Source organism: Lactuca virosa, chromosome 6 (assembly GCF_052849685.1).
Source record: "Lactuca virosa cultivar CGN04683 chromosome 6, Lactuca_virosa_CGN04683_v6, whole genome shotgun sequence".
NCBI classification, from domain to species: Eukaryota; Viridiplantae; Streptophyta; class Magnoliopsida; order Asterales; family Asteraceae; genus Lactuca; species Lactuca virosa.
This window is the reverse complement of record NC_136431.1, coordinates 255,262,952-255,289,696: the sequence shown is the minus strand read 5'-3', so window position 1 is coordinate 255,289,696 and position 26,745 is coordinate 255,262,952. Positions and strand designations below refer to the sequence as shown.

The 26,745-nt window shown below is 34.2% G+C and overlaps 1 protein-coding gene across 2 annotated transcripts; it reads right to left on the bottom strand.

Annotated features, from left to right (window-relative positions):
- Positions 1-20,236: 20,236 nt before the first annotated feature.
- AAP3 (amino acid permease 3) lies at positions 20,237-26,421 on the bottom strand. 2 transcript variants are annotated; one of them, XM_079054298.1, is made up of 7 exons: positions 26,287-26,421; positions 22,362-22,479; positions 22,024-22,257; positions 21,843-21,936; positions 21,520-21,734; positions 21,155-21,294; positions 20,237-21,064 (listed from the first exon to the last, which is right to left on the bottom strand). In XM_079054298.1, exons 2-7 carry the CDS (start codon positions 22,477-22,479, stop codon positions 20,405-20,407), a joined length of 1,461 nt encoding a protein of 486 aa, XP_078910424.1. In that variant the 5' UTR covers positions 26,287-26,421; the 3' UTR covers positions 20,237-20,404. The 2 variants fall into 2 exon arrangements, with proteins under 2 accessions (XP_078910424.1, XP_078910425.1); XM_079054299.1 differs by lacking the exon at positions 26,287-26,421 and having other exon boundaries at positions 22,362-22,622.
- Positions 26,422-26,745: the final 324 nt, after the last annotated feature.

Here is a 26,745-nt window from a genome sequence, read left to right as displayed (position 1 = left end):
CGTTTGTGTGATTCGTACTTCAGCCCATGTTATCGTGTGTGTGCGTGATTCAATCATCATAGCGGGTGTGTGGGTGAGTTACCGGCTGGAAAACGCAAGAAGACCACCATGGCAGCCAACCATGGTGACTGCCGCCATGTTACTTCTTTCTGCCGCCACCAGCCACCGTGGGAGGTGGTTGTGTGTGAGTTATGGAGTTTGTGTGCGTGTGTTTTAATGGTAAGGGGCCTGTAGGAGCGTTTCTTGGCCAGATATCCGAAGAAAAACCCCACCGCCACCACCACGAGGTGGTGGCTGCCGCCGTGAGCCGCCGCCGACCACCACCGCCCGAGGTGTCAAGGGGTGGTGTTCGGCCTAATGGAACCCTAATTGACCTGATGAAACACTAATTAATCTAAAAGCTTAATCTTGGACCTAGTTGGCTCGTGTTTGGGTTAGAAACCCTACTTAGGGTTTAGAAAACCCTAATTTTGGAAGATGTTAGTTTTGGATTGTCGGGACCTACGTTTGGACCAGTGGATTGAAGTATGACTTATGCCCAATTACATTGTATTTGTGGCCTAGTGGAGTGATGGACTTAATGGATTGAGTCCCTAATGGGTTAAGCAAGAACACTTAACCCTAATCGTCATTTTATGTAAGAGACTCTAAGTATGTTTGGGCTTCAAGTTGGACCTTCTGATGGGCTTAGGTGATTGGGCTATTGATGGGTCATCCAATAACAAGTTTATGGACTAAGGAAATTACTGGGCTTTAGGATAAGGTCCCTTGGAAAGGCTTGGGCCCAATTTGGAAAATTGGGCCCTAGGTGGGTCGTAATTGGGCCTTAATGATTATGAGATATTGGACCATCGAAATGCTAAGTGTATGGACTAAGATTTTGAATGGTTTTTAGGGTAAGGCCCATGTAAGGGGTTTAGGCCCAATTTGGAAAATGGGGCATAAATGGGCCTTGGTTAATTGTTTGGCTTTTGGGCCTTCAGAGTGTGAGTTTGGGCCTTGGTCTTGGACCAAGCTAGGTTAGGGATGGAACGGTCTTTTGACCCCAAGTATGGACTTATGGTTATGCATTGAAACCCGAATATTAATTGGGTTTTGTTTTGATGTTGACAGTTCTGGGATCTGTCAGCCAGCAGTCATAGATTTATTTGCGGGACTTCAGCAGTGCGGGGTGAGTCTCCTCACTGTTTATATGGGTCTAAGGCACTAATGCCCACACGTGAGATCTTTGGGATTACACTCTAATATTGTTTTATGATAACATCTTTTGATTATTGACACTTTGGTTTTGATATGGGATGTTATTATGAATGTTTTTATTGTGTTGGTTTTATAATAACTTGATTATAAATGAAATTTTTGGTCTTAAATTTTTGGATGTTACAACTAGTATGATAATGTAATAGTTAGGGTCAACAATTGTAACCTAATTTGAAGTGATAAAGAGGAATTACTTGAATATTATATGAATTATGTGATTTTATGTGCATTATACTTATTTATAAGATATAATAAGTTAAGAATAGAAATAAAGCGTTAAAAATAAAATAATAGATAAACCCAATATCTATGAAGAAAGTTGTAGTGGTCGTGACAAGGATTCCGGAGATGTAAAGAACGCCAGAATCCGAGTTATAACGAAGAAGTTATGACCTGTCGAAGTTTCGCGACAAAACCGACACGACGCTGTCTGACGTAAAAAGTGAGTTTACGATAAAGTACTTTTTATCCTTAGCGATCTAAACGAAAGTCGTAGTATACGCTAAACCGAGATCGTGCATAAAAAGAACGTCCAAATGTGACTTTGTATGAGGAAGTTATGATTTTTCTAAGATTTAGCATAGCAGTATGCAACCCGGAATTCGAATCTTAGATCGACCGAATTTTAGCCGACACAACCTAAACAAGAATATAAGATCTCGTTAATAGGAGCTCAACGATAAAAAGACAGACAAAAACGGACGTCGGATGACGTAGTTATGAATTTTTAACTGACTTTACCTGTCCAGGCCTGTTAAAATATAACTTTAAAAATAAAGTCAAAATTAGTCGACGGAGTCTAAACGAAAGTTGTAGAGTACATCTCCATCTACGCGTGGACATAAAGAACGCCAAAACGGAGCTCGTATATGAAAGTTGCGGAATTTAGAAGTCGGAGTAGGCTGGTGCGAGGGTACTCATGTACGCCCCGCGTTCTCGCAAAACTAGGCTCGGGATCAACCACGTCGCCCCATCCAAATTCTGACACCTGTCCGCTCATATGCGCTGCGTAAGCATGTACGCCCAGCGCACCAAGGTACGCGCAACGTACCTGCAAGGGAACGCCCTGGGTAACCGAGGAGCTGGCCCTATAAATAGATGCGACGATTGCCTTTATTCTTCACACCTTTCTCACATTTCTCTCTCTAATACTCCCAAACCTTCAAGGTTTTTACCTAGCACTTCCCTAGTGTTAGAGGCGAGTCCCAGAGCGCCAGAAGGCTCCAAGAAAAAGAGCTTCTCGGCTCGGAAATTTCTGCCCCCGCAGAGCCCAGTTTCTAGCAAAACCTCCCGGTAAATGAGCTATGCTTACCCTACTTTAAGTATATCGTAGGTTTAAATTTATTATCGTTATTATGAACTTATAAACAATATATATATATATATATATATATATATATATATATATATATATAATAAGCTATAATATAAAAGTGTTATTATAATATCTTTAACTACTCGCGGTACGGAGAATCTGGTTTGAAGGGCAACATAGGGTTGTTTGATTTCAGAAGTGCTATAATGCTAAACTGGTCCTGCCCTCTGATGTTTCATGTCTGGCCCCTGTCTGTACATAGTGGTTGAAAAGTATTGTTTAACACTTATAAAACAAAATCGCTCGTAATTAGTTGCAATAAATATTAGACTAAAATCTAGTGGTAATAATACTAGGTTTCATCGAAGGAAATTATATTGTTAAGAAGCGAAGCGCTGTCCAAGTTGGAATCACCACTTTAACAATTGAGTGCATAGTTACTTTCATCTTACACATAGATATGAAGTATTTAATATTAATTATGTGCTATATGTGCATATTATTTGTGTTCCTGATATCTATGTTGGATGAACGATTTATACATGTTTTAAATGATTTTAATGTATATGTATTTTATATCTACGAGTATGTTGGGTAAACATGGGTAGATGAAATAGTTGATGTGTGATAAAATGATGAGAGACCTCGATGTTTACGATGATCCAGTCATCTAGCAGAGTATAGATGACGACCATGGACTATTCTAGACAGTCCAGTGGAATGTTGGCAGGCTCGCAACCTGTAGGTGTTTATTTGAACTACGTGTTCACCAGATGTACTCCATCCCCCTCATGGTTGCCTTATTTGACATGTATTGCTGAGGAATCCCCTAAGCAGTGTTGTCACCCCGATGAAAATCCTTAGGCTAGGTCCCTTGAATTAGATGCTTTAGGGACGTAAGGTGAGGGTAATGGGAATAGGTAATCAGGTTGAATGATTTAACAAAATTAATGAACTTAATTATTGTGGGTTGAAAACCCTATGTGCTCACCAGGATCCCAAGCCTGACCCACTCAGTTTCTTGTATACAGGTAGTGCCAAGAGAGCGAAGGAGTGATGATTTGATGATAGATCAATGGATTATAGGCCACTAGAATAAATAGATGTTGTAAGACCTATGTTGTTTATGTTTATGCTTTTGATCTGTATTGACAATGACATCCCAAGGTTTTTAATATAATAAAAATACATTTCTTCGGAAATGCTTTGATAAATTCTTTATCATATTTTTTGGAACAAATTCCGCAACATATTTCTTTAAAAGTATACTCTGATTTTCAAATAAAGCATAAACAAATCGGTCTTTTCTGGCCGTGAAAATGGGGATGTCACAATCTATCATGGAGTCGATGTGTGGCAAAGGAAAAGGATCCTTAGATAAAACCTTATTAAGATGCGTGTAGTCCACACATACTTGCCATTTTCCATTCTTCTTTTGTACTACCACCACGTTAGCTAACCATCTTGGGAACTTGACTTTTTTTACCATGCATGTCTTAAGAAGTTTTTCAACTTCCTCTTGGATGATTTGGTCCTTTTCGAGTGTGAACTTGCTTCTTTTTTTATGTATGGGTCTGAAAGAAGGATCAATGTTAAGTTTATAAATAATAATATTTTTATCTATACCTGTCATGTCTTCATATTTCCATGCGAAGGTTTTACTTCTTTCTTTCAGGAATGTAATTAGGTGCTTTTTGATGTCTTCTGGTATTGAGGATCCTATGAGTACTTTAACATTAGGATCCTCAAGTTCTAGGGGCACTTGTTTTGTATCTTGCTTATTCGCTTCTAGTACGACTCGTGCCCCCCCCCCTTCGATGTGGATGGGTAGTTTGATCTCTCTAATAGTATGTTTCGTTTTACCACTGAATCATATTAGTACTGAGGATCTCTTGATTATCTCGGATTCGGGTATGTTCATCTTGGTTAGAGCATCTAAAAGTATGATGTTCACTAAATATCCTCCGTCTACCAGGATCCTTCTGACGCAGTGATTGGTGATATATAGAGTCATTGTGACAACCATCAATTTTGATCAACAAAAGTCAACAAAAGTCAACCATGCCAACTCAACTCGTATTAGAATTTTAGGAGAAATTTGATATTCCCTAATGTTTCTAATGTAATATTGGCAAGTTGTAATTCAAAGTACCTCTCTTTTTACCAATTAATGAATATAAACTCTAATTAGAGTTAGTAACGTAAAAATTCGATAATTCAATTATATTTTACTTGGGTATAAATAATATTCATAACACAATGTAGTTGAGTTCGTAAACTTTATACACGTGACAAATTCATAACAAATGTTACATATTCAGATTTTTGGTGAATTCGTCACCAAATGCGACAAATTCTTTACCCGGCTTAAACACTCAAACGTTAACGAAAAGAATTAGGAATCATCCTAACTTTCGTGTAACGTGTTATTATTTTTGATAATAATGATTTTTATAATAACTTGACCTTATATGATTCAAATTAAGTAATTATACATCATTTTACCACACTTTTTATAAAAATCACCAACCTTTATAAAAATTACCCATTTTTTTATAAAAATCAACGAAAGACACATTTTGTCCCATATGATTATTACCTCTTTTTAAAATTAGTATTATTTAATTGAAAGATCCATTCTTGAATATTTAATTCAAGAAACCATACCCTACTTCCCCCCCCCCCCATACCCACCCCACCCCACCCCTTCACGCTCCCTCTCTTCTCTTTATTTTCGGCCGAAACCCTCCCCCCTCATCACATCTTCTTCATTTTCTTCATCTCCTTCCTCAAGAACAAGTTCACTCTCTCAAGATTAATTCCCATAAGTTGGTTCTTGATCTTTTGGTAAGTTTTTCCTTACTAATCTAGTGATTCTATACATATATATACTAGTTTTGTTACAATTACACACATTAATATGTGTTAATATCCATAGGATCTTTCAATCTTCAAGTGGTCTTAACTTGAAATCTTTCATCTCCACTTCTTTATCCACAAAGAAACACACTCAAGGTGAGTTCATACCCTTCATTTTCATCTTTATCCAATTTTTAGGGGAGGATACAAGTAAACTTGTATAAATATACAAGTTGTTATGCATGCCTTACTTTCATGTTGTGTAAAAGTGCTATCTACATGAAATAATGTTATTACCTAGTATTATGAACATTTATGTGTGTTGTGTTGTTTAAAGTACAAATCTATGAAAAATGAGTATAAACATGCTATATGTTATTAAGAAAAAGTCATAAAAACAAAACTATAAAAACTATGTTTTTTTTTTATGAACATAATATTACTTTTCTAGAAAAAATGGTTATAACCAAGTTCTTACACCATTTTTGTGGGATATAAATCAAAATATGTTATTTTAGACATATGTTATGAAACTAGTTATAAATACCAATGATTTGGTTTTACAAAAAGAAAACCTAAAAATCTATCATTTTATGTGAAAATTAGGGTTTTCTAACAAAAATGGACATAATCAGGTTATGGTACCATTTTTGTGAGATTTGACCTAAAATATGTTGTTTTAAACACATAAGGTTAACTTGACTTAAACGTCACAAAAAGGTAAAAACAAATTTTACAAAACTTATAATTCAATATTTACCGTTTGACGTAAAGGAAATCAAAACTAGAAAACTAACTTTATCATACCAAAAGTTCATATACCTGTGTTAGATGTATAATATATGTTATTTATGAACATCTAAACATGTTAACCTATATATGTGTATATATAGGTACAATGAAATATTTATAACAAAGTATAATAAGTGTAGTTTATGGGTCATTAACACTGTTATAACATTTTGGGACAAGACGAATAATTATACAAAAGTATATAATTATTATACACTATATTAATACTATGGAAAAGTGATATTTACACTTATAAGAGATTTTATTACATAAAACGTAAACTTGTTGAAACGATCATGTGAGACAAAGTCTTTACCGTACCTACCAGAGTACACACTAAAGTCCTAAATTATAACTAGAATCTCGGTAAAAGAGCGTGATACTTGTGTATAGATCTATACGAGACTGACAATCCTGCACCTAAGCTGCTAGCTACAACTAGACCGGCAGGTCTGGGGTGACAAATGTCTAACATTCCGACGCCTGAAGAACGTTGTAGTAGGCCAACGTCGGTTTTAGCATGGTTGTAATAACTCACATGGGAAATCAACGATACATTTATTTTACGGGGTAACATGCGTTCAAATGGTTTTATATAAGAATAAAACTATGCAATACTATTTTAAGTATAGAAATACTTATACATTTTTGGTCTTAGGGTTTTTAAGACTACAACTCATTTTTAAGGAAATATTGGATTTCTGGGAACAAACACTATCATTTTACAAGGAAAAAGTTACAGATTTTTCACATACAAAACTGTTATGAACTCACCAACTTAATTGTTGACACTTTTCAAAATTACTTGTATTCTCAGGAAACCGTTAAACAGGTAGTCACAAGGCTTTTGAGGATGGGACGTTACGACGTCGTACTATTCGTTTTGTCATCATAATGTAATTGGTTTTGAAACATACAATACCTGGAAACAATGTAACATTCTCAATTATATTTATGATGGTCGTGTTTGCTTTGAATCCCTATTGTACATTATGTTCTGATATTGTTCATGAAGTCATCCACCCCCAGACGTTTCCGTTATCCTGATTTGAGGGTTTGACAGATCCCCAAACCAGGATGGCGGAAACGTCTGGGGGTGGATGACTTCATGAACAGTATCACAACATAATGTACAATAGTGATCAAAACAAACATAACCATCATAAATATAATTGAGAATGTTACATTGTTTCCAAGTATTGTATGTTTCAAAACCAATTACATTATGATGACAAAACGAATAGTACGATGTCGTAACGTCCCATCCTCAAAAGCCTTGTGACTACCTGTTTAACGGTTTCCTGAGAATACAAGTAATTTTGAAAAGTGTCAAGAATTAAGTTGGTGAGTTCATAAGAGTTTTGTATGTGAAAAATCTGTAACTCTTTCCTTGTAAAATGATAGTGTTTGTTCCCAGAAAATCCAATATTATCTTAAAAATGAGTTGTAGTCTTAAAATCCCTAAGACCAAAAATGTATACATATTTCTATACTTAAAATAGTATTACGTAATTTTATTCTTATATAAAACCATTTGAACACATGTTACCCTGTAAACAAAATGTATCGTTGATTTCCCATGTGAGTTATTACAACCATGCTAAAACCGAAGTTGGCCTGCTGCGACGTTCTTCGGGCGTCGGAATGTTAGACATTTGTCACCCCAGACGTGCCGGTCTAGCTGTTGCTAGCAGCTTAGGTGCGGGATTGTCAGTCCCGTATAGATCTATACACAAGTATCACACTCTCTTACCGAGATTTTGGTTATAATTCAGGACTTTAGTGTGTACTCTGGTAGGTATGGTGAAGACTTTGTCTCACATAATTGTTTCAACAAGTTTACGTTTTGGTGTAATGAAAACTTGTATGTGTAAATATCACTTTTCCATAGTAATAATATAGTGTATCATAATTATACACTTTTATATAATTATTCGTCTTGTCCCAAAATGTTATAATAGTGTTAATGACCCATAAACTACACATATTATAGTTTATTATAAATATTTCGTCGTACCTATATATACACATATATAGGTTAACATGTTTAGATGTTCATAAATAACATATATTATACATCTAAGTATATGAACTTTTAGTATGATAAAGTCAGTTTTCTAGTTTTGACATCCTTTACGTCACTAAACGGTAAATATTGAGTTATAAACTTTGTAGAATTTGTTTTTACCTTTTTGTGATGTCTAATTGAAGTTAACCTTATGTGTTTAAAACAACATATTTTAGGTCAAATCTCACAAAAATGGTACCATAACTTGATTATGTCCATTTTTGTTACAAAACCCTAATTTTCACATAACATGATAGATTTTTAGGTTTTCTTTTTGTAAAACCAAATCCTTGGTATTTATAACTAGTTTCATAACATATGCCCAAAATAACATATTTTGATTTATATCCCACAAAAATGGTGTAATAACTTGGTTATAACCATTTTTGCTAGAAAAGTCATATTATTTTCATAAAAAAACATAGTTTTTATAGTTTTGTTTTTATGACTTTTTCTTAAGAACATATAGCATATTTATACTCATTTTTCATAGATTTGTATTTTAAACAACATACCACACATAAATGTTCATAATACTAGGTAATAACATTATTTCATGTAGATAACATGTTTACACAACATGAAAGTAAGCATGTATAACAACTTGTACGATTATACAGGTTTACTTGTATTCTCCCCCTAAAACTTGGATAAAGATGAAAATGAGGGGTATCAACTCACTTTGAGTGTGTTTCTTGGTGGATAAAGATTTGGAGATGAAAGATTTCAATTTAAGAACACTTGAAGATTGAAAGATCCTATGGATATTAACACATATTAATGTGTGTAATTGTAACAAAACTAGCATATATATGTATAGAATCACTAGATTAGTAAGGAAAAACTTACCAAGAGATCAAGAACCAACTTATGGAAATTAATCTTGAGAGAGAAAACTTGTTCTTGAGGAAGAAGATGAACAAATGAATCTATACATAATTCTCCCGCTCACTTAAGAGTTAATGATTATAAGTTCCGGGACTTAGCGTAATTGTTGAATAAATGTCTCACATAACCCGTCGAAAGTATGTTGTTCTAGGTTGTAAATGAAATCAAAACTTTTCCATGTTTAAAATTTTGTTCTACATGTATGTTGATTACCGAGTGTGTAATAGTATTACCCAATGGATAATGGTATTATCCAATGGGTAATGGTTTTTTCCAATGTGTAAACAAAAAGTTTTAATCTTTCAAAACTAGACTTTTGGTAAAAATGTTAGTTTGTGTTTATCCATTGTGTAATAATTTTATCTAATGGATAAAGATATTATCCACCATACAATATCTCTAATATGAGAAACTTGCGCATATGAAAGAATAAGACTTGTGTGTTTTCTTTGAAAACATGAATATGCGTATATATCTTCATAAAAAGAACATAAACATGCACGTAATAGTATACCCACAGGTTAAAGGTTTTATCCAACATATATTAGATCTAGGACCTTTGTGTAAAGTTATTGTCCAAAATGTATTTTGTTTGCATGGCATGTAACCTCCCCCAAAAGAGTAAAACGAGTTAAAACTAGTAGAAAAGGGGGTATGAACTCACCTTTTGCACTTTCCCTAGAAGATAGCAAGAAATGGTGAGAAGGATGATGTAGAATTTGAGCTTTGGAAGACAACACCTCCTTGAAATTCAAGATTCTTGCCTAGGGTTTTTGATTCAAGATTATGAGTAAAATAACCAAAAGATAATGATGGATGGGTGATAGAACTCGAAAATTTGGAAGGGACATACCGCTCGTTTCTGTACTAAAGTCCTGAATTATAACCAGAATCTCGGTAAGAGAGCATGATAATTGTGTATAGATTTATACGGGACTGACAATCCCGCACCTAAGCTGCTAGCTGCAGCTAGACCGGCAGGTCTGGGGTGACAAATGTCTACCATTCCGATGCCTGAAGAACGTCGCAACAGGCCAACTTCGGTTTTAGAATGGTTGTAATAACTCACATGGGAAATCAACGATACATTTTGTTTACAGGGTAACATGTGTTTAAATGGTTTTATATAAGAATAAAACTATGTAATAGTATTTTAAGTATAGAAATACTTATACATTTTTGGTCTTAGGGTTTTTAAGACTACAACTCATTTTTAAGGAAATATTGGATTTTTGGGAACAAACACTATCATTTTACAAGGAAAGAGTTACAGTTTTTTCACATACAAAACTGTTATGAACTCACCAACTTAATTGTTGACACTTTTCAAAATTACTTGTATTCTCAGGAAACCGTTAAACAGGTAGTCACAAGGCTTTTGAGGATCGGACGTTACGGCGTCGTACTATTCGTTTTGTCATCATAATGTAATTGGTTTTGAAACATACAATACTTGGAAACAATGAAACATTCTCAATTATATTTATGATGGTTGTGTTTGATTTGATCACTATTGTACATTATGTTGTAATATTGTTCATGAAGTCATCCACCTCTAGACGTTTCCGCCATCGTGGTTTGGGGGTGTGACAATTATCACCAATCTGTCATGGTGAGGATCATAGGTATTTTTTCTATCCTGTTTGTTAAAGATTATCTCCTTGTTGTTTGTTATTGACATGTTCTTTTGGGGTCTTTCTTCCATTTCTATCTTGGATGCTTTGGCATGCCTTTTAGCCGCAGAATAAGAAGTTCCATAGATGTCAGATCCTCTGGAAATAACATTATTTACCTTGGCGTCATGAGGAGGTGATCCTGGTTTTTCTAGGATCCTCGTAGGATCTTACTCCTTTTCCTTCGATATTTCTTTTCATATTCCTAATATCTCTTTGAGATGGCCCTTGCTTATTAGATAGCTAATCTCCTTTCTGAGGGATACGCAATCCTAAGTGATGTGGCCAAAATCTTCATGGTATGCACACCATTTAGACTTGTCTTTCTAGCCACTCAATTTCTCTCCTTTCCTTGGCCACCTTGCTTTCTCGCCAAGATCCTTCATGGCAAAGATTAAACCTGAAATATCCACAGAAAAATAATAGTCAGTGATTATGGGGAATTCATCTATTTCCCTTCATCTTCTATGGATTTAACCCTATGATGATCAGTTTTGGAGTACGGTTTTGATTTGTAGGATCTTTGGGTCGGGGACTCAGACTTCCTATTAGGATTGTAGTATGAATTTGGGGTGCTAATCTTTTCTGAATTTCTGTCTTATTATAGTGTGATGAATCTCAACACTTGTCACACCCCCGAACCAGACGACGGAAACATTCGGGAGCTTGGGTGACTTCATTCTTATAGTATCATCACAGAGTGTATAATTGAAGCATAACATCATCATCATCACACATGTAATATTACAACTGTCATTGGTTTACATCAAATATTGGATTTCAATATTACATGCCAAAAATTTCAAAGTATGATGAAACAAAACATAACAAAATATCCATGTAATCTTTCTGCCCAACCTGCTCAACGATTTCCTGAGAATACAAGTTAATTTAAAAATGTCAACACAAAAATGTTGGTGAGTTCATAAGCATGTTTGAGAAAATGTTTTGTATTGATTTGTAAACACCAGAAAATCCGATATTTTCTGAAAAACAGCTTGAAATATTTGAAATGTTTGTGTCCGGTCTTGTATTAATGCATGTGTTTTAATGTTTGTGAGAGTATAAAGAGAATGACCCCAGACAACCCGATGTTGTCTGCCTATGAGAATGTTGGAATCTCAATACCCGAGGTTGAGTACCAGCGCGAGTATTTTACCGTGTTATCAATCAAAAAGATGGTTTCCCGTAAATTTTATAACGTTAATTCCTCTAAGTGATTCGCTATAACCATACTAGATAATGACAATTTCGCATGTCATGGCGTTTTTCAGACGCCGGCGGAATAAGGTAAGGTTTTTGTCACCCTAGACTGGCCTAGTCTAACTGTAGCGAACAGCTCAGGTGTGGGGTGTCACCCCCGTATAGATCTATACAAAAACTCCCGCTCTCCCTCCAGGAGACTCTGGTTATAACTACAGGCTACGATTGTACACTCAATAGGTGTCAACCGACACGTCTCACTAGATCCTTAATCGAATTTACGCGAAAAGGAAAAACATATAAGGTATACTCTAGGCCCAATAAACATGTAAGTGGACAACTAAGGCCCACTAAGCATGTAAATTATTTCCAGGCTCAAAAGTAATGAAAATATATATCCCGGCCCAATATACATGTAAAAGGACAACTAAGGCCCATTTAACACGTATATTATTTCCAGGCCTAAAAAGGACGTAAATACCGAAATCGATTCGTGGTTTGTTACTTTGGTTGTTTAAGCTATGTTGTTTACCAAAGTGACATAAAAAGCTCACCTTTTTGTAAAAGGTCATTTTTGGTCCTAAAAACCAAAAATTTACAATTGTGGCACATTTTTGGTAAAAATGACAATTTAGGTCCTTTAAGGACAAAATTTGCATTTAAGGCTAATTTTAAGTAGAAATAACATTTTTAACTCATATTTGTCAAAAATATCATTTTTGGCTTGGTTTTATGAAAATGTGCATTTTTGGCCCATTTATAAATAAATTCATCTTTTTGGCCCAAGTTTTAAATAAATTCACATTTTCGGTTCTTCTTATCAAAAATTTTACATTTTTGGCACAACTTTGTTGAAAATGACATTTAAGCCCACAAAAGTCCAAAATTTTACAATCTTGGCCCAAAATTTCATAAAAGCCCAAAAGAAGCCCATTTGTGAATTTTTACACTCCTAGCCCTTTTTAAGATCACAATTACCATAAAGATTTATATTTATCAAAATACATTCTTTTTGGTCCCTTAAAAACCGAGAGTTACATAAAAATACCCCATTTTTGGTTATTTTGTCACTTTTGGCCCTCTTATGCAATTTTCTTAGTTTTAAGTAACTTTGATGTATTTTAAAACCTTTTCTTTGCATAATAAGTTGAAATAAGTGTTATGTTCTACAAATATCATCATATTTTAGTAGCTCTTCAAGTTCATGGAGTTTATAATACATAATCACACATATATCATGAAAAACACACAAAATCATGCATACATACATAGATCTACACAAAACAACTTGTATTCTCCCCAAAACATAGTAAAAACCGAAAATATGGGGTATGAACTCACTTTGCTTTGGAGATTTCGGTTGTGATGAAGAAAATGAAGAGATCTCGACCTTTAACAAGCTTTCTTGGGTGAATTTCGAACTTAAGATGGATCTATGGGCATGGATCACGAAAGGATGTGTTAAGGAGTGAAGATTATCATAAAATGAAGTTAATCTTCACACTTAGAGAGTAGCTTACCAAATTAGTGGACCTTTGGATGAAATGCTCTTGGATTTACACTTAGCTCACACGAAAATCTTGGGAGGTTTCTTTGAGAGTTCTTAGAGAGAATTTTGATATAGTTGGAGTGAAAGAGGATGAGAGTGGTGATGTGAGCCTTGGGCCAAGAATAGGAGAAGAAGAAGAAAGAGGGTGATTAGACATGGGGTTATTACATGGAGGATTAGTGTTTTGTTTGCATAATTACCCTAGATATCCTCCAAATAAACATGAGGTGTCTCCTTAACATTATTCCCTCTTTTCTCTTTTTTTATTTTTATTTTTGAGTGTGGGCCGTGAATGAGGAGGAAGGAGTGAAAGAAAATAATGTTTTGGGCTTATAATGAACATATTCGAAATTATAGGCCGCAATATGAAGGTTCTCGGCCCATTGGGCCCTTCTTATGGGTTCACGGCCCAAAGGTGGTGAAGGGATGAGGTTTACGGCCCAATTACAATGAAAAGATGGGTTTACGGCCCATCATGGTTCAATAGAGTGGTTCACGGCCCATCATGGCCCAATGCTATGGTTTGATGAATGTGGGTCCAATTAGAGCCCAAATGGGGTTCTTTGGCCCAAAATCATCAAATGAAAGGTTTACTGGCCCATTAGGCCCAATAAGAGGATCCTGGTCCATATTGAGTTTGAACCGGGACATTAAGGTTTCAATCCCAAATTTGAGTATCTGAGATGTTTTAAATTAGGTTTTGGACTTCACTCAGGAGTTTTGATTCAAATGGATGTTTTTTATTGAGCATAGTACATGCTGTCCACTTAGATTACAAGTTTTATAAGAGTTGATGTTTACACGAAAACAGAATTTCCTAGCTAAAAATGCTAGTTGTGACATCATCCCCCCGTTAGAGGGAATTTCGTCCCGAAATTATTTTGAAAGATAGAACTATGAACGAGAGAATAGGTGAGGGTACTTCTGCTTCATCTGGTCTTCGCGTTCCCATGTGAATTCTGGTCCACGCTTAGCGTTCCATCGAACCTTCACAATCGGAATGCGACTCTGTTTCGTACGCTTCACTTCCCTATCCATTATCTCGACCAGTTCTTCGACGAACAGGAGATTCTCGTTTATTTCGATCTCTTCCAGAGGAATGATAAAGAGTTTCATCTGATAAGCACTTTTTCAGATTTGAGACGTGGAATACGGGGTGTACGTTGCTGAGCTCCGCACGTAGCTGCAGCTTATATGCTACCGGACCAATTCGGGCAAGAATCTCGAATGGTCCGATGTATCACGGATTTAGTTTTCCCCGTTTCCCAAAACGGATCATCCCTTTCCAGGGAGAGACCTTTAATAGTACCCGATCTCCGATTTGGAATTCCAGAGGCTTTCGTCGTTTGTCAGCATAACTCTTTTGTCGGTCTCGCGATGCTTGGAGTCGGGCTTTGATTTGGATTATCTTCTCTGTTGTTTCTCGAATGATCTTTGGCCCTATAAGCGTGTTGCTTGGTGATTGCTCTTTCGCCAGTTGGGTGTCACCCACCTCAGCCCAGCAGAGAGGTGATTAGCATTTGCGACCATACAAAGCCTCGAAAGGAGAAACCCTTGTACTCGTGTGATAGCTGTTGTTGTACGAGAATTCAATCAAGGGCAAGTGGGCATCCCATGATTTGCCGAAATCGATCACACAGGCTCGGAGCATGTCCTCAAGGGTCTGGATGGTTCGTTCGCTCTGGCCATCAGTTTGAGGGTGGTAAGCAGTGCTCATGTCTAGTTGTGTTCCCATTGCCTTCTGGAGTGACTGCCAAAATCGTAAAGCAAATCTAATATCCCGATCCGAGATAATAGATACTGGCACCCCTTGAAGTCTCACGATCTCTTTTATATAGATTCGTGTTAATCTTTCCATCTTGTACGATTCTTTTATTGGCAGGAAATGGGCGGATTTGGTTAACCTATCGATAATTACCCAGATAACATCCAATCCGTCTGTTGTCTTAGGTAATTTGGTTAAGAAGTCTATAGTAATCCTTTCCCATTTCCACTCGGGTATTACTAGCTGTTGTAATAATCCCGAGGGCTTTTGATACTCCACTTTCATTTTAGCACAAGTGAGACACTTGCCCACGTAAGTGGCGATCTCTGCCTTCATATTTGGTCACCAATAATGTTGTTTAATATCCAGGTACATTTTATCCGAACCTGGATGGGAGAAATATCGCGTCTTATGAGTCTCGTTCATGACTATCTCTATGAATCCCCCAAATTTTGGGACCCAAATTCTATTCATGAAGTAGTAAGCTTCGTCCTCTCTGACTTCAAGGTTTTTATCCATCCCACGCAGCGTTTCATTTGTGGCGTTCTCCGGTTTCAATGTATCGGATTGGGCTCCCTTAATCTGCGAGGTTAGGTGGGAGTGGATGGTTATCGATAATGTCTTCACCTGGCGACCTGAGTATTCTTTCCTGCTCAGGGCATCGGCTACCACATTAGCCTTGCCTGGGTGGTACTTGATTTCGCATTCATAGTCATTTAGCAGCTCGACCCACCTTCGCTGCCTCATGTTCAACTCCTTTTGGTTCAAAATGTGCTGGAGACTTTTGTGATCCGTGAAGATGGTGCACTTTGTACCGTAGAGGTAGTGCCTCCAAATCTTTAAGGCGAAGACCACAGCTCCCAGTTCGAGATCATGGGTGGTGTAATTTACTTCATGCGTCTTCAATTGTCTGGACGCGTAAGCTATTACCTTTCCACGCTGCATGAGGACACAGCCTAACCCTTGGTTCGAAGCATCGCAATATACTACGAAGTCTTCGGTTCCCTCTGGTAATGATAGCACTGGTGCACTACAGAAGGCTCGCTTCAAGGTTTGGAAGACAGTTTCTTGCTTTTCCGTCCAGTTGAAAGATACACCTTTTTGTGTCAAGATGGTGAGGGGCTTGGCTATCCTGGAAGGCAGCCTCACCCGTTTCCTCCTGTTGTCACCATAATGCGTTGTAACATAATGGCCAAAAACGGGTATCGAGGGCGGTGTAGAAGGCGTTATAACGCCGTTTTTTGGATGCCACCTCGGAATAACTTCCGGGGATCCGCGTTGCTCATTCCTTATCGGCTTATGTAATTTTAACAAACCATCTATAAAACTCGGTACAATACCAAAGATTTAATTGGCTGGTCAACCGAACTTCATACGGCTAGTTTCAGTTAGTACTTATATATATTGTACCAACACTAATAATGATATATATTAATCTTGCACACATAAACTAGATAATTCTTTTGATTCATATATCAATCAGAAAACAAAATTTATATCAATCAGAAAACAAAATTTAATTGGTCAATGATGTTTCATATATATAATTCGTTTTTTTACCATTGATAACAAATGGAATAGAGTTTGGGTTGCTTAAGCAACATGAAAATTGAAAAAGACAAATAATGCTTAATATTTGTTGTATTGCGAATATCTGATATTTAAATAAATGGAAATATGATTTATATTTGACAAAAGAATTGTTTAGACTTTGTTACTTTGTGTTGCTCACGGGACACGGTACCATAAAAACAGGTTCGACCTGGCAGGTTATCGACTAAAAAAATGGGACTGATAGTTGGATTGACTACTGAGTCTTGTTTTTATTTGGTTTGAATTTTTTTATTGAATATAATATATTATGACTATGAAGTATGAACTATTAGTTACATATTACAATAGATCGGATTATTATAATTATTACTTTTTTAACTGTATCTGATACCATGCAATTATGCATGATCAATTAACAATACAATACTATAATATTTAAAAGCCAAATATGTATAAAAAATAAACAAAATCTTCGGAATATGATTATTTTTTTTTGAAAAATATTTAGTTTCATGAAAAGTAATATTTTTTTTAACAACTTCAAGTATTTTTTTTAAAGAAACGAAGTAGTAATATTATCTTAGAATGATATGTGAAAACATATTTTTTTGGTTGTAAATCTATAGTTGCTTATGTTAGTCTACTTGACTATGGCGTATAACAAGATGTTTCTAATAAGATCATGCGTTCAATCTCGGATGTATATTAACTCGCCGTTCCAAAACAAAATTAAATAAAATAAATATAATATTTGGTAATAAATTATACGTAAATAAAATAAATATAATATTTGTTGTAATAATATTTTTAACTATTATTATGGTTAATTAATTTAAAATAACTTATTTGTATAATTATATTTATTTTAAATATCAAATATTGTTTTATTTTTAAGGGAGAAATATAATTTTTAATTTAGTGTTTCCTTTAAATATTATTATTATTAGTTATTTTTAAATCTACATTTTAAAAGTTTGATATTTATGAAAAAGTAGTTTTAGATAACTTTTTAGTTAATTTGACATTACTATTTTAATTTTACTTTTACCACTATTTAAAAAAAAGTCTTTGGATTTTTTTTAAGCTTGGTTGATATTTTGATATAACAATTTTATTTTATTTTATATTTAAATTAACAAAATAAATATTTTATACCAATAATTTAAAAGTTATGTATATATATATATATATATATATATATATATATATATATATATATATATATATATATATATATATATATATATATATATATATATATATATATATATATATATATATATATGAAAATTCAAGTAAATTATATTAAACGCTATAGAATTAACTTTTAAAAAAATAATATATAAGTTTTTTATATAAAAAAATCAAATTATATGATTTAAGAGAAATAATTTTTCTGTGAAACATAATAAAAAAACAAATTCAACCTTTATATATTTTTTCTTCAAAAACAATAAAAGAAACTGACCAAATTACATAATGGGCCCCGCCTAACATACATAACATGTAAGGGTCACAAAGACAACTAATATACTACAAACATAATCCTGTGGACTGATATTGGGGCCTTCGCCCACGAGTATAGTGAAGAGATTTACCCTAATCGATAATAGATAAATCTCACACCCAAGCTGCTGGTACGAGAACATCCTCACACTATACATATCAAACCAAACACTAATTAATAATTAAGGTAAATACCCAACTCAAAAAGTCCAACCATTAGAACAATTTCTTATTTGGGCAAAAGACCATTTTGCCCTTTCATGCCTTAAACCCCTCATGACCAAAAGTCAAACTAGTCAAAAAGTCAACGGTCAACCTTCCGTTAAACTATGCATAGTATACTGATGGATCTACACGGGGCGTAGAGCCCTCAACCAGAAAAATAGGACTCCAACCGGCTACGTGGTGCGTAGCCTGGATTACGCAATGCGTACTGCCTTATGCTCCAAAACTCACATTAAGCACTTATTTTATTAAGACTTTACACTCAATACTCAGATCTGAACCTAATGAGCATTCTAAATCATAAAGTCTCTAACTTTATGTCTTTGCATGGCTAAAGAGAGCTCAAATCCAAACCCTAGTTTCATAACATCATTTAATGGCCAACAACTCATGCATGAGTGAAATATAACAATCAAGATCTCATTTTTATGTCATAAGAACCTCAGAAACAACAAGAAATGCTAATCCTAAGCTCTGGAGTACCTCTTACTCACAAGAACCAAAACCATGAGACCATAATCATACAAACCAAAAAACTAACCTAGATCTAAACTATGGAGCCATAAATGTGAGAACTTTATACCTCAAGAAGTTAGCAAATGAGATGAAAGTTCTGGATCTTCAAGCTTAAGCCACACTGCACCACTATGATAGATCTCCTTTTTCTTCAATATGCACCAACACACATAAAAATGTTCAAAACAAGCTCACAAGAAATTAGGGTTTCGAGTTAGCTGTTTGGAGAGAGTGGAGGCCGAGTCAGGAGAGACCTCAAGGGAGTTAAGGCCTTTAAATAGGGCCAAAATCCTAAAATTCTGGGTTTGGACACTGCACACTTACGCCCTGCGTAGGACTAGCATGCCCTGCGTATGGCATTAAGCCCCCACGTATCACACCCCTTCCTACGCCATGTGTAGGAAGTATGTTACGCCCCACGTAAGTACCATTTTTGCAAGAAAATTATACTTTAAGCTATAAATGAAAATACCTGAAATGGGTCTTACACAAAATTAATTTAGTAACAATATATTATTGAGAGATGTATGATTTTTTTGTAAATACAATAAGGCTAAACGGAATGCATCACAATACAACAAGGCTAAAATGGTCTCACGGAGTAAAGAAATAGCGAGATGGAGAGGGAAAGAGAGAGATTGTAACCGAGCGTATCCAACTTCACGGAAGGTCACACTTAGGCTATACGGAATGGTTTACAACACCATGCCCTTAAGTTGCTAGTGAGTTTAGGGAAGAAAGAGAATGATAGAGGAGAGAAGAAGAGTGAGATAGAGAGGAGGAGGAAGGAAAAAGATTGTGACCAAGCATAGCCTCACTCACGGACCATCACACTTACGGATGTTAGGCATGGTGTTTGGAGGTAACTCACACGTAACTTGGCTACATTACTTTTAAAAATGCGAGGCATTCCATATAGCCTGACGCATATTAAGGGTGGTGTTGCATGACTTCTTACAAGTGACTATACCAACGCATGACTTTGCTATACACTCCCTGTAGCCTAATGGTCATTTGTTTTGTAGCGGAATGTTTTTTTTTTCTTCAAATACCTAGTTACACATTTATAGAAGACCAAACTTGCATTTGTTGGGATTGATTAATTCCAATACATAGAATACATACATACAATGACCAAAAAGACAAAAAAGTACAAAGGTAGAATGACAATCCCTCTCTCTTTAGGATTGTTTTATCAACAAGTGTATTAAACTCCTTGTCTTCCTAAAAATCAATACATTGTCTTGAACGGCTGATAGATTTTCAGATCATGAACAACTCCGGCGAAGGACCCGGCGGCAGCACAGATGGAAATAATCAAACAAGCAGCACTTAAAATCTGTAGGGAGATCCACCGTGTGCTCCATTTCGGTATCTTCTTCTGAACAATATACATTTCCACCGGAAAATACACAGTCAACGGCCAAAACCCAAACGCCCCAAGGATTCCGACAACGTCATTGAAGAACGGCATCAACATGGCTATAACAGTGGTCAAGCATACAAAGATTGATCTCCAGATCAACCGGAAAAAGTTCAGTTTGTAGGGTTGGTATCCTCCGATCGGAATGGGAATCTCGATAGTGTTGTTGATGAACTTGCTTTCCGGGAAGTATTTGGCGGCGGTGTTTTCAACGAAGGCAAATAAGGGTTGGCAGTAGACTTGGTAGGCTCCGACGAGGTGGATGACGATCGCGGCGTTGGCAATGTCGAGAAGCCAGTAAGGATTGTAGAAACCGAATCCGGTGAGGAGGTTTCCGGGAGCACTGTCTCCGAAGGCGGCGTATCCAAAGCATCCACAGAACATGTAGAAGATGGTCGTCGTTGCTACGCTTATTAAAGTTGCTTTCTTCATTGTCTTATGTTCTGACGGTGGAGCTTTCAAAGTATCCTAAAGATCACAGGAAAATATATTTTAAAATTTCCGATTACCTTTTATCATATGTAAGTATTAATTCACTAAAAAAGATTATATTTTTACCTGGATTTCAATAAGGATGAGCGAATAAGAATAAGCGAAAGCAATGGCTCCAAGAGCTTGAAAGCTTTGCCATATTTTCTCAGTTTGAGTCACCGTCCCGATGCTAATACCAGTGAGACTTCCCTTGATTTTGCGATTTTCTGTTGATCGAAACAGAAACTTAGATGTCAATTTCCAATTTCTTTAAAATTTTATAAAAAAATTAATGCATATTTTAATAATATATCGATATTCCAAAACAACCAACTAACTTTTTGTAGAAATTTAATTTTAATTAATTACTGATTTGACTCGAAAGTCATAGGTTTTGACTAACTAAAGTAGGGTGTATCCCGATTTTTTTGACTAATGAAACAGAAACTTACCAGCAACTTTAGAAATTCCAAGGCCGAGACCAATGGTGGAATAAGTGAACGACATAACGGCAGCCACCATTGAAAGCCATGAAATCTGATCAAAATCTGGAATTTGTGACAAGAAGATCTCTACAACACCAAACATGACCATGTATGGAGTCCCAGATACACCACATGGATTATCATGACCTTTCTCATGGAAACATGTTGATCTTTTTACTGCTCTGTTTTCACAAATCAACAAAAAGAAAGTAAGTATAAGAAACCCAGAAGCCAATTATCTATTTTAATATTCAAAAACATGAAACAAAGTGGTTTTTAGAGGTCCTCACATCATGCTAATGGAGGCTGCAATGGTGTATCCGATTGCCACTCCGACGAGATTGAAGTACTGAATGAACCCACAGATTTTCACTTGAAACCCACCTGATAATTTCAAAAAACACGTTACTATTTGGCTCTGTTTCATTCAGATAAAAACATTCTGAAGATTAAAATTTCAGAAAATCGTACCAAGATTGCTCTGAACAGCTTCCATATACGTATAGTTCCGTTTTCCGGTGACAGGGTCGCCGGAGCGGTAGCAAGCGGCGAGAAGGCAAGAGGTGTAGTAAGTCACAAATGAGAAAAGGAAAAGAACGGTGGGTCCGGCGATCCAACCCAGCTGCGCGGTGGCCCATGCCAGTGACAGCACACCGGAGCCGATAACCGCAGTTATGATATGTGCACTTGCAGTCCAAACATTACCTATTCCGACAAAAGAAAAATCAAGTGCCAAAATCAGTAAACAGTCAAAGTTGACTCATTTGACCATGGAAGTCAAGAATGATGAAACACCCCAAAAAATTTACCAGATCTTTTAAGACGTCCGTCATCATCGAAGCACTTCGATGGCCCCTGAGAAGCGAAATCTCCGGCAGCAAGCTCGAAGCCTTGTTGGGGTTTTCCGGCAGCGTTATCGGCACCCATCTTTTAGGAACAATTTCCAAAACGTAACAGATGTAAATTTCAAATGAATTCAAATTTCTATGGAATTGAATACGCAAATTCTGAAACTTTGTGCAGAATTGAATAGAAAGCTGATGATCCTGAGAACACGATTCTCAATGGTGTTTTAAATAGTTTGGTCAAAGATCGATATTAATGCCTTTGGTGTCTGCTTTCAGGCTAAAAGAAGTAAGAAGCTAAAGGAATGGAGAGGAGGTGATAAGGGATGTGAAAATGGAGGTGGGATTGAGGGGTTTATATAAACTGTGGTTATGGGGAGATGAGAGAGAAGGTAAAGGGCATCACGTGTCCAAATAATGTCACAAAACGATTTAAAATCAAAAGAAAAACACTAGAATTAGACTTTAGTAGCCGACTTGTGTTTTTCATTTTTTATGTTTTTATTTTCTTTTTTATTAGAAATACACTTTTTTCTATTATTATAACATTTGTAAAGATTTTATAAAATTGAAAAAGCAAACTAAATATTCTAGTACTCATGACACCCTTAGCCTACAAAGTTGTATTTTGGATTGTTTATTTGTTATTTATCAACTACCATGAATGATATAAGTTTACAATATATGTTTTTTATTTACTATCATTAAGTTAGGTTTTATATGTTTGTTTGGTAGTTAAAATTTTTGTATTGTATTACATAAATGATATATTCTTTTGACTTTGAGCATTTTTTTTGGGTGTGTTAAATTTTTTGCTTTTAAGTTTCTCCTAATATGTACCATTAAATTTTAGTCCAAACTAAGATGATTCTTGTAAATATTTGAAGTTAACATCTACCTAATTCAATTATTTAGAGTTGAAATAAAACTGTTTCCAAATCTGATAAAGTATATTTTTTAACGTTTGTGCATATAAGTCGATCTATGCATGAATATATTTGTGATTGCTTATAGCTATACGTTTAAAAAAATTTATAAAATTTCAATCTACGTTTTATTTTATTTATTTATTTTGGTTGGAGATAGTTGTATAACAATTGAATCCATAGCATCGTAATGGATTAGATAGGACAATTTTATTTTCATATTTAAGAACTTTGCGCAAACTAAATAATTACTTATTTTATATTTATAGATGAAAAACGAACATATCAAATATAATTAAATAATAATGAAAAAAAGATCTTTTTTGAGGATGTGTTTGGCGTGTCACAGCTAGTTGATAAACTAACTTATTTTTTAAGTTTTTTAATGTAGTTGTGTTTGACAAATTAAAAAGTAACTTAAAAAGCTAGCTTTTTGAAAAGCTACTTAGGTGGTGTGTTTGACTTGTCTTTTTGAGAGACAAAAATCCTTTTTGGAAAAAGATAAAGACTAAAAGATGTTTGGTAAAAACATTTTAAAAGTTACTTTTGGATTTAAGGAAAACTGACTTTTTGGAAAAGTTAGGAAAACCTGACTTTTTGTAACTTTTCCAAAAAGACGTTTACATCTCAAAAAGACAAGCCAAACACCCCCTTATACTAGCTTTTTATGAGTTTTTTTTAAATTTTCCAAATATATATAAATATTTATTAATTATAGAAACAAATGCTCTTAAACGTCATTTTATGTAATTTTATATATTTCAGTTAGTTTTACCAAATGTCATTTTTTATCAGTTAGTTTTTCAACTATCAACTAACTTTTTATTTAACAGATAGCTTTTCAGCAATCAAATATCTTTTCAGCTAGTACGTCAAACATAAATACTACAATTATAACTCTTTCATAATATTTTCTACAAAATAAATATATATTAAATTGCATTTAATGTATATTAACTAACGAACTTTATTTCTCAATTAAAAAATAAAACGTAAAAATAACCCATAACAATCAAATATGATTAAAATAAATATATATTTTTCTTGTTGTTTTATTTAAAGATAAAACTCTGATTCAATTGTACAATCGTAAAATCTGTAAACAAATTAAGCCATTAAAGATTAAATAAATAATAGTACGTTATATTATAGTTGTTGACTCAACTCAATGAGAAAATGAAAAGAAAAGAAATTATATTCCTTAAAAATGATCAATTTCATTAATAAGATAAATAAAAAAACTTTATAAATTCCAAATAAACAAAGCATCCATTTCTTTCCATTTCCATCTACCAAATGGTGCCTAATAATGTTTGACACATTGTTTGTTTCTTTGTTTTAAAATATTATACCAAATATAACAAAATAATCAAATAAAGGTCATAAGTGTAATTAATATTTATCCATTCTTTTTTCTTTTATGTGTTTTGGAAATTAAATGTGTTCCAAAATTATATCTTAAATTTGAATGCCCATAAATTCTATATTTCAGTAATATGAACTTTCAAAATTATATTTATACAATGAAAAAAATATATTTATAATATAAAGAAATATAAATTTTTATATAAAAATGTGTCATGTCTGATGTGGGAATGAAACTGTTGTTATATAGATAAAAATCAAATAACCTCAACAACATATTTGAAATTATACCGAGAGTTACGTAATAGATATATTGATTGAAAATCAAATTAAATAACATTAGTTAATTATAATAAAAAATAGTTAAAAAATAATAATTCTACTATATAACAATTCTAAAATCAATAATAAAAACAAAGATGTAAAATAAAATTGTAATAAATAAGTATGTAAAGAAACCAAATATTTAAAAATGATTTTGTAAAAAAATTATTGTAAAAAATAATAAAAAAGTATTTCTTAGAAAAGTAATTTTAAATTTATATAAAAAAGTTATAAGAAGAATTTCACAAAAATATTAAAGAAAAAATTGAGAAAAGAAAATGGTTCGTTAAAAAAAAAGTTGTAAAAACGTTTTTTGTTATTAAAAATTAAGTTTTAAAGTTAGAAAAGAAATACTTTTCTAATAAAATAGGCTTTGAGAACATATAAAAACAAAATAAAAAGAAATTTAGAAAAAACAAAACTGAACCAAATTTTAAAAGAATATATATTTAAATTTAAACCACATTCGTAAATCAAGTTATAGGACGATTTGGAAATGGTGGCTGCACCACTGCCACCATCTTCCAATCCCATAAATACAGACCGATGTATGGGAGTTGGATAAAATTGGCTGGAATGACTCGAAAATAGGCCATCTGGGTTAGCGGTATTACCGGGAAGATTGAACAAAAGACGGGAAATCAGTTTGTCTCTTTGGCGGGGTTATGCACCTTGCCTGCTTTTCCTTTTTCTCTTATAGTTTGTATGTTTTTAATTATAAAAAATAGTGAAGTGAAAAATGGTTGAATGAGTTGGAAAATATGTTATCATGTTAGCCAGTATTTAGGTTTATGACCCGTATTTTAAAAAAAAATGACTCAAACCTTGCAACACATAAATGTTTTCACCTGAGTCAATTTTATTTTTTCTTTAAAATATTCAAGGTTGTTAGAAAAGACAAAATAAAAGAAAAGTTTTTGAAAAAGAGATTTGTCATATCATATTTGAAGTTATTAGAAAATGTCATATTTAAGGGTTTTCCACTCATTAGTTTACTACCAACATAACTATTTAGATAACAATTTCCTAAAACAAGGAAGTTTATTGACAAACTTCAAACGAAACTCCAATTACAGAATTTCATCATCAACCGTTAAGACAAACAACATGGAAAAATTAATTGATCATATAGCACATAATGAACGTTAATAATGAAATCGGCTCTACGTTAGGGATAGATGAAGTTATGTTTCCATCTTAAATATGATTAACATGTGATTTTGTATATAACCATATGAAATAAAATCAAAATAATGTGAAAAGAAGATACATACCTTGAATTTGGTAGGCTACTTGCAAAGGGAAACACAAAGGGAAACAAAAGGATGGGAGCAAGAGAGCAAAACACTCAAATGCACCTCAACACTAATGTGTGTTTCACAAATGTTATCTACCTTCACCCGCTATAAATACTAATCTTGAGAATCCAATATAGACTACTATGCATTTTTATAACCTAAAAAGGGTTATGTTTGTGGAATTTAGACATAAACCCACTTTATATATTTTTAGAACATTTTGAAACTTTATCTGGTAGATATAAAAACAATTATCTCAACCTTTTATCCATTTATGATATTCTTTAGGAGTTTAGGCGATAGCATAATTTTGAGATTTGTACATTACCATTAGAAAATAATTAGGGCAGAAGGTATCCATTAGGGCATCTTAAAAAAAAAAACCTAAAAAAATTAAATAAACTCCATCATCAATTCAATCCCATCAAACTTTTC